Genomic DNA, 12,391 nt, shown 5'->3' on the forward strand with positions numbered 1-12,391 from the left:
CTCACCCGTCGCCTCCCTCTCTCCCTGTACGTCTCCCAGCCTCATCAGCTGAGTTTACTGAGTTAGCTCGTAATAGAATTACACACACACACACACACACACACACACACACAAACACACACACACACACACACACACACACACGTGGACTTGTCTGCATGTCTCTTATCTCATACTGCATATCTTTCTCTCTCTCTCTAGTTTTCTTTCTCTTTCTTTCTCTTTCTTCTTCCTCCCACTCTTGTTTCATTTTGCCTACAGACACAAGAGATCCATTATTCTCCCTGCGCTTTTGTGACCTACAAGTTCTCAGCCGATCTGTTCCCACACACACACACGCACACACACACACACACACACACACACACACACACACACACACACACACACAAATATCAAGCTTAACACCATACTGATATATTGTTGCACCGATATTACTAGCCTATCTTAGCCTTTCGCGGATATAGTGAAAACAGTGTTTACAGTGTCAATAGAAAAAAAATATTCTGACACATTGATTTATTGTAATTGTGTAATTGTTAAGATGTTCACATTTACTGTACACTTGACCTTTGAGAAGAGAGGCCAGTTTTAAACAAAGTCCCATCATAAATGTCTGTTCAGAGTCCTGGTCCAGGAGAAAGGGATTATACTGATGAATTATATTTAGTAGTGGAAGAGTCAGAAATTTGCCTGTTGCTATAATTTCATAATGAACAAGCCTTATCTTCACTACTGTCAGCTGTAGTCATCATGCTTTCTCTCTTTGTCCTTTATTATTTAATTTCCCAGCCACACCCCCTCCCACCCTCTCCTGCCCCATCCTTCACAAACTTTATCTTAAGCACACATCCGTTGCTTGAATTAACACTCACACAAACACCTCCAGGTCGTAACGGGTACTTGTAACGGCATTACATAGTCTAAATACAAGAAATGTAACTATATTCCGCTACATTAACTGAAAAAACAATGTAATTGTGATTACATATACTGGTGAAAAAATAGGAGATTACTTCTGGGTGTGTTTGCATTGTCAAGAAATCAATTTAACTTAAATTTTCAAGCAAATAAAAATATACATTACAAAAATTGTAAGAGATAGGAATGATGTCTTTAGGTGTAACAACAAGTTGGAAAATTGTTTGGTCTGAGTGCCTCCTTGATCTTATCTGTACCGATACCTTTACACCTCAAATATACAGTATAGTGATCTGAAAGTAACTGGAAGTAGTCAGAATGCATTACTGATTACAAATTTTGATGAGGTAACTGTAATGAAATACATTTTTAAAGTAAACTACTCAACTCTGCTCACACTCACCCACTGACTCTTGCAAACACACATGCACACACTAAGCACACAAAGCTCACACAAAGCTCCCCTGTCTCTGCTCATAAAGCCTGCACACGCAGTCATAATCTGTATCTGCTCTTCTGCTGGAGCTAACCCGGACAGACATACAGTACATACACCGGCTCACATGTCATTGCCTGTATTCATTCTTCACCCAATGATGTGAACACACACACATATACATTAAGTGTCCTCAATAAATTTGGTCTACTTGACTTGCTGCCTGTCTCTCTTCAAGCTGTTTTTTACTCCAGTTGCATTCTTGACTGCAGTCCAACTGACCCTGCAAGGCATCTTCCTTATCAGAACAGAGTGTGATAAACCAAAAATGAATAATTATAGTTACATCAGATATCATCAATTTTCTCTCCCAGTTATCTGTATCAGCATCAGATTAAGGGCTTTACAAATAAACTTGACTTGAGTTCTTAAAAGGCTGATTTAGCAAGATGTTAACATAGCTGACACGTATGTACACACACATTTGTGTTCACTTACAATTTGGTTTCACTGGTGAGGAGTAACATTTCTTGAACAAATGGGTCGGGACCCAAAATGGGACACCATATGACAAAAGTAGTAGAAAGTTATAACGATACATATAACCCAGGACAATACTAAATTGATGTAATCTGGGTCATTGGCTGATAAAGTTCAAGGGTTCCTGACTTGGAGTCTTAGTTGTGAGTTCCCTTTCCTCTTCTTTTCGCTCCTTGCTTTTCTCCTTTTTCCTTGTTATACATCATGTGTCATTCCCTCTTTACTGGAACTCCACTGGGGCTTCATTTATGAAAAGTGTTTTGGGTTTTTTTGCACAAGATTTTGTTCTTACCAGAAAAGAAAAAAAAATCTTAAATTTTTCTTGTTCATATCCAAAATTAGTACTTGACCGTGGTCTTTTGAACTGTTGAGCTGGTGTATCAATGACAAAAACTTTGCACTTCTTCATGATGAATGTGTGCATTTAATAGATATCTATCTATCCATTTTATTCTTTCATATGATGAAGGTTGTTTCCAGCGATGGAAATTTCTAATCAGCGATCAGTCCTAGAGTTTGTTGATCATTTGAAGTCCAACTAAATAAATGCAGTCCTTGAACCACTTCACATCTTGCGTTTTTCAAAGGATATTCTGTACTGTTATACCAGAGGTGAGCTTATAATATTTCAGGTGTTGACTTATTGACTGAGAGGAGAAATACAAATGGCTGTACAGCCAAATTTAGAATGAAATTGAACATTTTCCTAAATGAGGCCCTCGGGGAACAAGGGAAAGAAGAGAGTGCAGATTAAATGATGAACCTTCTGGGCTGATTTATAATGAGAAGTAAAATCATCTGGGCCAGACAACCACTCTCTCTCACTTTCTCTCCCCTTCACTCCCTTTCTGTTTTTCTCTGTTTCTCTCAGTCTTTCTTGGCCTCCCCCTCTCACTCGCTCTTTGTGTTTCTCTCTCTGTCCCTCCATCTCTCTGTGACTCTCACTTTCTCTCCCTCCTTGTTATCATTAAGACCATTTCCCCCTGGTAGTGGTAACTGTAGTAACAGCGTTACTCTAGGGCTGCAGACCTCTCTTTGCAGAAGAGTGTGTATGTGCTATGCATATGTGTGTGTGTGTGAGTGTGTTTGTATGTACTATAATGTCGTCTAATGTAAACTTGACACAGGCAAAAGTCTGTCCCCATGGTTTTATTAATAAACTGGGACACACCTACACAGTTGCCATGCAAAACGTGTTCCAATTCAACAAGGAGGGATGGTAAACAGCTGATTCCTCTTACATTTTGCTATGAAATATATTGCTAGCTAAGGGAATCTATGATTTATTTTCTGGTTTCTTTAACTATGTTTCAGGATCCAATATGGGACCTGGGCCTACTTCTGTTGCATCATCACATTTTAAGTGTATTTTAATGAGCGTGGGTTGCAGGGTGAGACAATTGATCTCATATGGGCTCCTGGTTTAAAAGTGTAATTATCCTTCTTGCATTTTGTCCAAACAAAAGGGAACCTATGGCCGTGTAAGCCTCTGCAAATCACCTCTTGCACTCCGACTCCCTCTACTCTCTCAGAGCATTTGACAGTCTGCGTGCGTGTGTGTGTGCGTGCCTGGGTGTGTGTGTGTGTCCTGTACTGAATGTGCTGTTTTCCATTCAAGAGCTCAGGTCTAGTAGTGACTCATCTGTGCCCAGTGGCCTGTCTCTTGATTTTCTCTCTCTCTCTCTCTCTCTCTCTCTCTCTCTCTCTCTCTCTCTCTCTCTGTCCATCTCTGTCTGCGACCATCTGATGCCTAATCATTTACACATCAGTTACTGTATCTGTGTGTGTATGTGTGTGTGTGTGTGTGCAAGTGTGTGTGTGTTTATTCTTTCAGACTACACAGTATCTCTCAACACCTACGTTTGCGTATGTCTTCTGGGTGTCTATTTGTGTGTGCATGTCAAATTCAGTATGTGGATGTTGAAATGTGTCTGTGTGTCTGTGATGTTGTCACTGGGAGCTTGAAAATAAATTTCAAACAATTTTTGTGGAACTTATTTTGGTTTTTGGACCTATTTTAGCATGAGAGGTACTCTTCTCAATAATGGTACAGCAGTGTACGGTGAAACTAACTATTGGATGCAAAATCTGAAAACTAAAGTATTTTCCGATTACTACTTCTTTATACTGACTGACTTAAAATGTCTCTCTCTCCCTCTCTCTCTCTCTCTCTCTCTCTCCTCTCTCTCTCTCTCTCTCTCTCCTGTCTGTCTGTCTGTCTGGTTGTCTGTCTGTCTCTCCCTCAGTGTCGGATGGTGAGTAAGGATGTGTCGGCAGAGACCATGTATGACGTTCTACATGACATCGAGTACAGACGGAAATGGGACACAAACGTCATTGAGACCTTCGATATCGGAAAACTCACTGTCAACGCAGACGTTGGGTACTACTCATGTATGTTACACACACACACACACACACACACACACACACACGTAAATGTATGCTCGCTCCAATACACACAGACAGTAGCCTGCATTCTGTTGTCACTAATATGATTCACATGTGTGAAATGATGCCCACACACACACACACACACACACACACACACATACAAACACTTACACATGCATACACAGTATTGTTGTGTTTACCAGATTTCTCTTCTTCTCTGTAACAGGGAAATGTCCACAACCTCTTCGGAACCGTGATGTCATCACGCTTCGCTCCTGGCTGCCAATGGGAAAAGATTACATCATCATGAACTATTCTGTCAAACATGCCGTGAGTGTATACATACGTACACACAAGCACACACACACACACACACACACACAAACACACACACACACACACAAAACAAACACACACATGCTCAGCTGAGACCCTAATCATTCACCCTACAGTAACTCTGAATGTGTGTGTGTGTGTGCGTGCGTGCTCAAAGTTTCAGTGGAATGCTAATGCAGCGTTGTGAAACAAATGGCCCATTTTGAAATGAGTTTGAACTTAGGGTGAGCCGACTTGAATGTTGATCCAGTTTAGCAAGCTTATGGGTGTAGTGCAGTACGAAAAGTAATCCTCAAATGTTTGACGAAAGGCGGTATCACAAAGCTGTGTGTGTGTGTGTGTGTGTGTGAGAGGGAGAGAGAGGGGGTGAGTGATAATACCTAGGTCATATTACTCAGTTGTGTAAAAATCCTCTTCCCCTATAAAGAACCAAAGCATCCAGGAAGTGAATAGAGTTTGGCACCATTCCAAATTGAAAGAGCACTCACTTTCCTCCTGCCCTTGATATCTTGACCTGAAAAGAACAGAGTTATTGATAGGGAAATTCAACTCAGCTTTTCTCGGGATTAGAGCCATCACCTACTTCAGGTTTAGTTCAGTTTACTTGATTCAGTTCAACATGCTTTTTAGGAACTTGAGGACGTTACAGTGCGAAACGCCAATAAAACAAAATGTACAATTAGCAAAGACTGAGACAAGTTTCAGTTTGGAATCTGGCCCAAAATTTCACCCTTTGCTTTGGCACTATTTCCATGTTTTTTTGCCAACTGGAGGAAGAGGGCAAGAATTATCCTGTGTAAAAGGATACACTCATCACCTCTTTGTGTTTTCCTGGCTGTCTCCCTTTCTCTTTGTCTCTCCCTCTTTTCACATCTCTCCATTGCTCTCTTTCTTTCTGTCTTTCTCTCTTGTCTGTCTCTCACCCATTCTCTCTTTCTCTCTCTGTTTCTCCCTCTCCGTTTCTAATGCAATGTTTACAGAAGGATAAGACTTCTCATGTGACTGCTAGCTGTTGACTTCCGCCTTTGCCTTCCGCATTCCTGCATCAATAAGTGGTTAGGAACAAGTTAGAGTGTGTGTTTCTGTGTGTACACGTGTGCGTGTGTGTGTGTGTGTGTGTGTGTGTGTGATTAGACAAGGTCACTCTTGATAATAAGTAGAATTTGAGAGTCTGAGTCAAAGCTGTAGAGGATACCTAGTGAAGTCAGTGCACTTACTTTACACATTCATCTCCACTCTTGTCCAGAATCAGTGACAACTGTATTTTAAGTGATAAGTTTGCCTCACCAAAATCTGAAAGACACCGGAAATCCAAATAACTACATAGTCAAACTTTGTCAAAGTTTTCAGCAAAGGGCTTTTGAAATCCACCTGCCACAGTCCAGTACTAACTGTAGTTTACTGTACTTTAAACAATATGTATTCACCACTCAAAAGAGTCAAATTCACAGAGAGAGGCCTGTGCCATAATAAATTAAATTAAGTAAATATTTGCGTATCCAAGTTATAAAAGTTTCCTGGCTCCCAAATTGTGGATCGCATCAGTCAGGACTCCAGAGCGGCACCCATTGGTGACTGAAAAATGCATTTGATTATGCTCTAAATTTCCTTTACTTCACCCCAGAAAATACCCCCCTAGCTTTATCTGACCCCTAACATTATAATGCTGTCCCTTGCAGAGTTGCACTTAATTCCCTGGCAGCTTCCAAATATGATGATTCATGAATGCTTTTATTTTACTGTTTATACTTAAGTTTCTCTCGATAAGACTGTCAGCAGAATCCCTGCAATGTAACCTGTAAACGGAGAAGTGCAAGCACCAAAAAGACGAGGCAAATAGCAGGGAAAAGCATAAAGCAGTTATCTGCAGGTCTCCTCTGATCAGGCTTCTTAAGTTGAGTGCTGCTCAGTGTGCTTCTTAAGTGCCCCGCAGTTTCCCTGTCCCAATTAGCACTGGCTAACCAATACTCTTCTTGAAATCATGAATAATTAAAATTACATATATAGTCAAAGCAGTAAGCTTTGGGATAGTGAGCTAAATTTGGCCCTTTATCTGCAGTGTGTGGATTAGTGTGGATTTCACATCAGAGAGATGAGTACGAAGCAGAAAACCAGGCTATACCCGCTCACTTTTGATTGTTAGCTTTGACACCAGCAAAAAACAACTTGATCTCAGAGTCCCAGCACTTACCCTTCGGACTTTATACACATGCACCTGATACAGAACAATGACTTCTGTGTGTCTCTGCATGTCTCTGTACGTGGGTGCATGTATGTTTGCAGGTGAGTGCATATGGTGATAAGGGTTTATTTTAGTAGGAATGAATGCAAGTCATTTACATTGACACATTTATTATCCAGAACAACTTACAATGAGTGAGTTGTTGGTGGACACACATAGAGTAATGATGATGATAACAAGAATGTGTGTGTGTGTGTGTGTGTGTATGTGTGTTCTCCTTGCAGAAATACCCTCCTAAGAAGGACATGGTGCGAGCTGTGTCCATTCAGACTGGCTACATGATCCAGAGCCAGGGACCCAACCACTGTACCCTCACCTACTTGGCCCAGGTAGACCCACGAGGTAACTAATACACACTCACTCACACACACACACACACACACACACACACACACACACACAGACGTCACGCACATGCCCTCATGGTAGGCCCATAATGGCGTGCGTACTCACAGGCACAGGCAGTAATGCAAACACTAACGCACAAGGACATACGCATGAAGTAACATATGAATAAAAGTACACACACACACGCACACACACACACACGCACACACACACACACACACACACACACACACACACACAGGTGGTTAATGTGTGCTGAAAATTAATGATTCATTCTCCTGGCTTTATTTCAAAAGGAGTCGCCATAGTAACTATATGAAGGACAGAGTGTATTTATCTCCCCCTGACTCTCTCTCTGTCCCTCAATCTCTGTTCCTCTTCTTTTGCTCCCCTCTCTTTCTTACTTTTTTCTTCCTTTCTTTTTCTGTCCATTAATCCTTTCCTCTCATTCTCTCTATATCCCCCCCCTCTCTCTCTCACCCCTCTTTACTGTCAATCTCTTGCATGGAAGTGCTGATTTGTGTTAATCTGTTACATCACCCCTTTTGATGTGTGTGCGCGTGCGCGTGTGCACGTACGTATGAGACAGATGTTTGCAAAGAGCAGCAAGTTACAAAGCTTGACTTTGATCCTGGATGACATGACATGCAATAAAGGCGATTCTAAATCCCTCTCTTTTGCATCCTCTTCCTCTTTCTCTTTCTCTTTCTCTCTGTTCCCCCCCCCTCTCTCTCTCTCTCTCTCTCTCTCTCACTCTATCTCACTCTATTTCTGTCATGCTCGTTCCCTCTCTGTCTCGCTCTGCTCTCTCTATCTCTCTCTCTTTGCAGGTTCACTGCCCAAGTGGGTTGTCAACAAGTCTTCCCAATTTCTTGCTCCTAAAGTAAGTCAATTGCAGACTGTTAACACAGACAGTCTGACGGACCCACTTTTGTGAAGAAGTGTTGTGTTAGAGAGTGTGTGTGTGTTAGTTAGTGTTTCATGCATCAAGGTCACAGCCAGCACAGTGCCTGTCAAGATGGGGAATATGCAGAGCTTATACCAATGTATAATGTATGATCTCTCCTACACATTCCAGAAACGTAGATTTGTGTGTGTGTGTGTGTGTGTGTGTGTGTGTGTGTGTGTGTGTGTGTGTGTGTGTGTGTGTGTGTGTGTGTCTGTCTGTCTGTGTGTTGAAATAGGGCAAAAAATCTCTGAGGAGCACCCTGGGATGGAGGAATCCCTTGATGATTGTGTCTAAAAATAGCAGCTTAGAGACACACAAAGACACACAGACACATGCAATAACATTTTGTCTAACACAGAGATGATTTAATTGCACCGTGTCTGTACTTTAATGCCAAGTCTTTCATGCACTTAACTCTCTCCAGATGGCATTAGTAATATCATCAGACATACCACTGATAGTAGTATTTATTATCTGATTGAAAACGACCGTGCCAATGATTTCCCTCAGCTAATAAATCCAGGAAATACTACATCCAAGTTTTTCTGAGATGTTTTATTTCCAGTTGTTCATAATTGAAGCTACACTATACCTTGAGGTATAACAGTTTGATTTAACTTTGTGAATCAGTAATCATATTTTTGAATAAGGGGTTTGTGTAATTATATACACAAATGATTGATGAGTTAATTTAATTGCCCTGGCACCCCTGGTACAGTGAAAACCGTTTGAAGGACCTCTACAATGACAGGCATTGGGAAATTGCTGGCATTTCACTGACAACCCAAGTAAAACTTCTGACATCTGGAGAGGGCTTTAATTTCTCTGTTCACTAGTTTTCACACAGAATTAGTTCACAGTATCTCCCTCTCTACCTCCATCTCTCTCTCTCTCTCTGGCCGTCTCCTGTGTGCCTATCTGTCTCTCTATCTCCGTCTCTCACTCTCTTTCTTTCCCTGTTTCCCTCTTGCTCGTTCCCTCCCGTCTGCTCTTCCATCCTCATCTCTCCTTATCTTGTCTGTATTGCTATTTCCCTCTGACTCCCACCTCGCTCTACATCTATATGCTGTTGTTTCTCTCATTCTATCTTTTTTCTCTCCTTCTCTCTCTCTGTCATTCTTGATTCAGTTCAACTCTGTGTGCTTCATTTGCATGAATGTTTACAAAGAATAAATATTGGCAAAGCATTCAAGTACAAATAATATTATCTTTGACAATCGATCCCATCCCCTCATTTGTGTTAGAGTGACGAAGTTGATTAAGTTAATGAGGATCAATACCGATCTATAAAAATGAATGGATATGTTGTCTTTCTCATTTGTTCTCTCTCCCCTCCCTTTCTCTCTCTCTAGGCGATGAAGAAGATCAACAAAGCGTGTGTGAAGTATTCAGAGTGGAAGCAGAGACACAACCCCGGCTTAAAGCCCTGGCTCTACCCTGAACAGACTACATTACCCAGCATCCCGCTGTCTGATCTCAGCATCCAGCATGCAGAGAGCCTGGAGAATATTGATGAGAGCTGCCTGGCCGAGGCCCAGGAGAGAGAGAGAGACAGTGACTAGCGTTCACACAGACACACACACACACATGCAAACAGTCACGTGTCCATACACACACACATACACATACAGTAATGCAGGGATACATGCATGCCTGATACACATCCATATCCACACATAGGCGTGTACACATACACACATACATACACACACAGAGAGATGCACATACACATGCAGGCACACTAACAGGCACATGTTTCCGTGCACATTCATGCACACAGACAAACTCATACTTGACACGTCCACACAGATGTATTCAGAGATCACAAGGGGCTGCATGACTACTGAATTTTACAACACAATAAAATATTCAAAGTAGTCGATGAAATGTTGACTAGTCACAGGAGCTGTAATGTTTTGTAAATACAGTTTTTCATGTTGATAGATGGAATACAATGTAGTGAAGTTTCATAATGTGGGCCTATGCAGGATTGAATGGTGCCACTGTTTTCATTGTTTCTGTCTTCAAATGAATATCTCAAAATTCAGTTTATTGACTTGATAAGTACAGCATTTTACAGGAGAGAGTTGAATAAACAAATTCCCTGCAAAATATCCTTTCAGTAACTACAGATTTGTTTAAATGTTTACAGGCTAAGGTGATGCTGAAAGTAAAACCTCGGACAGCGCCCATCCCGCTGTCCGAAACTTATGCCAAAATGTGAACGTTGGATCTCAAAATTATACAATAGTCATGTAGCTGAAAGTTATTCGAATTCTGAACAGTGTCGCCAAGTGGTTTAACTAGTGGGAGCATTGACTAGTCAACTTCTCATTGTAACCCCACATACAGTATATGCACAGATACAGATACGTACCTGTGTACACATACAGACACACACGATGCATACAGACATGCATACAAACACACACACACACACACACAGTCTCATTGTGTCTTTCTGCCCCTGTTGTTTCTCTGTCGTTCATTATGTGTCTGGATCACGTTTCCCTTTGTTAGCACATAATAAATATGCAGGTGTGCAGAAGGCAGCTGGAACACACACACACACACACACACACATTTCATACACTCACATTCACACGTACTGTCTGCTCCTCTACTCTAGAGATGTATGAATGTATGTAGAGTTTGAAAATTAAATACAGATTCCTACAAAGGTTTTCAAATTTCACCAGTGATCCGAGTCATTTTTTATTTCTGTGTGTGTTGGTGCCTTTGCGTGTGTGTGTGTGTGTGTGTGTCTGTGACATTTCCTGCAGATCCGTGTGCTTGTGCTGCTGCTGAAAAAGGTTTAACAAATCATTGACCTGATTAACTGGTTGATCTGGTCTCATTCACACATTCTTTCAGTCAAAAACACACACACACACACACACACACACACACACACACACACACACACACACACACACACAACCATAAAATCTAAACCTGCACTACCATGATCAGAGCAGAGACACACCCTTGGGATATAAACTATTGATAAACTATTTTTCAGACACAGGCAAGCGTGTGTGCATGCATATATGCACTCACACGCTTGTGTATATATGTGTGCGCTGTGGCCTAGATCAGAACTAGGATTCCCCCCAATCTGTTGGCATGGCAACTCTAGGATCGACTCAGCACCAAAGAGAGACACAGAGAGATGAGAGCCTGCATGTCACAGAGGAAGTGACTTATTGCAGGGTGTCCGCCCCCATCTTCCCCATGTAGGATTAGATTGTGTGTGCACTGTACATGTGTACATGCACCATATGTACAAGGGCTACAATTTCTGTTGACATGACACCGTGTTGCATGACACAGACACACACACACACACACACACACACACACACACACACACATAACAGAAACAGTAATATGGCATGCTGTGTGGCTGAGGACTTTAAACTTACAGCATGTTGGACACATGAGCTGAAAAAATGTTTCTATTGCCCATGAAGGTATTTTGTAGTATGTGTGTGTAGTTGCATGTGTGTGTGTGTGTGTGTGTGTGTGTGTGGCTAGACACATCTATGCCTGAGTAAATACAAGCAGTACGGGCAACCTCATGGTTTGCGATCTTTCTTGCATGTCATCCCCTCTCTCTGTCCCATCTTTTTACATCATCTGCATCTGCATATGTGCTATCTAATAAAGTATAAATGATATGAATACAATATTAAAGGAAAGAACATGTGTGTGTGAGAGAGATAGAAGAAGACATGAGGTATCCAGCTCCGGTGTCCTCTCCCTTTCTCCCTCCTTCCCTCCAGCCTTATTGACTGTTTATCCCTCTGCCCTTGTATGTAGTCAGCCATCCATCCTCAGCTTCTTAATGAGGCTTCTCGCTCACACACTCGGCCATCATCCTGATGTGTTTGTGTTTGTGTGTGTGTGTGTGTGTGTGTGTGTGTGTGTAAGAGGGAGGGTTGAATGTGCGTAAGTGGGTGTGCTGTGAACTGTGTATCCCGGTGGCATCCCTGCATTGTTTTCCACCCGCCTCCACAGCAGGAGGAGACATAGAAGCAGCGTGACGGCGAGCTTCCCTGTTTGTGCGTGTGTGTGTGCACATGTGTCACACTGCTGCCCCCACAGCAACCCGGCCCACCAGGGCTGATAGACTGGTGATGACTCATCACCACCCCTCCTCCTCTCTTCTCCCTCTCCCTCCATCTCTTGTGTTTCCCCCCCTCCTCTGTTTCTGTCCCATTAT

General features: G+C 42.0%; 1 protein-coding gene across 2 annotated transcripts in view; it reads left to right on the top strand.

Annotated features, from left to right (window-relative positions):
* Window positions 1-10,861, top strand: part of stard10 (StAR related lipid transfer domain containing 10) — a 17,030-nt gene extending 6,169 nt beyond the window's left edge. For both annotated transcript variants that reach the window (XM_071516824.1, XM_071516825.1), the window contains 5 exons: window positions 4,144-4,291; window positions 4,518-4,621; window positions 7,094-7,211; window positions 8,048-8,100; window positions 9,519-10,861. In XM_071516824.1, coding sequence (XP_071372925.1) covers window positions 4,144-4,291; window positions 4,518-4,621; window positions 7,094-7,211; window positions 8,048-8,100; window positions 9,519-9,728 — 633 coding nt within the window. In that variant the 3' untranslated portion in view covers window positions 9,729-10,861. The remainder of the gene's footprint in view (window positions 1-4,143; window positions 4,292-4,517; window positions 4,622-7,093; window positions 7,212-8,047; window positions 8,101-9,518) is intronic.
* Window positions 10,862-12,391: the final 1,530 nt, after the last annotated feature.

This window comes from Centroberyx affinis, unplaced genomic scaffold (assembly GCF_046629955.1).
Source record: "Centroberyx affinis isolate AG114_WGS23_722 - 3 ecotype Tasmania unplaced genomic scaffold, CSIRO-AGI_Caff_v1 ptg000432l_1, whole genome shotgun sequence".
NCBI lineage: Eukaryota > Metazoa > Chordata > Actinopteri > Beryciformes > Berycidae > Centroberyx > Centroberyx affinis.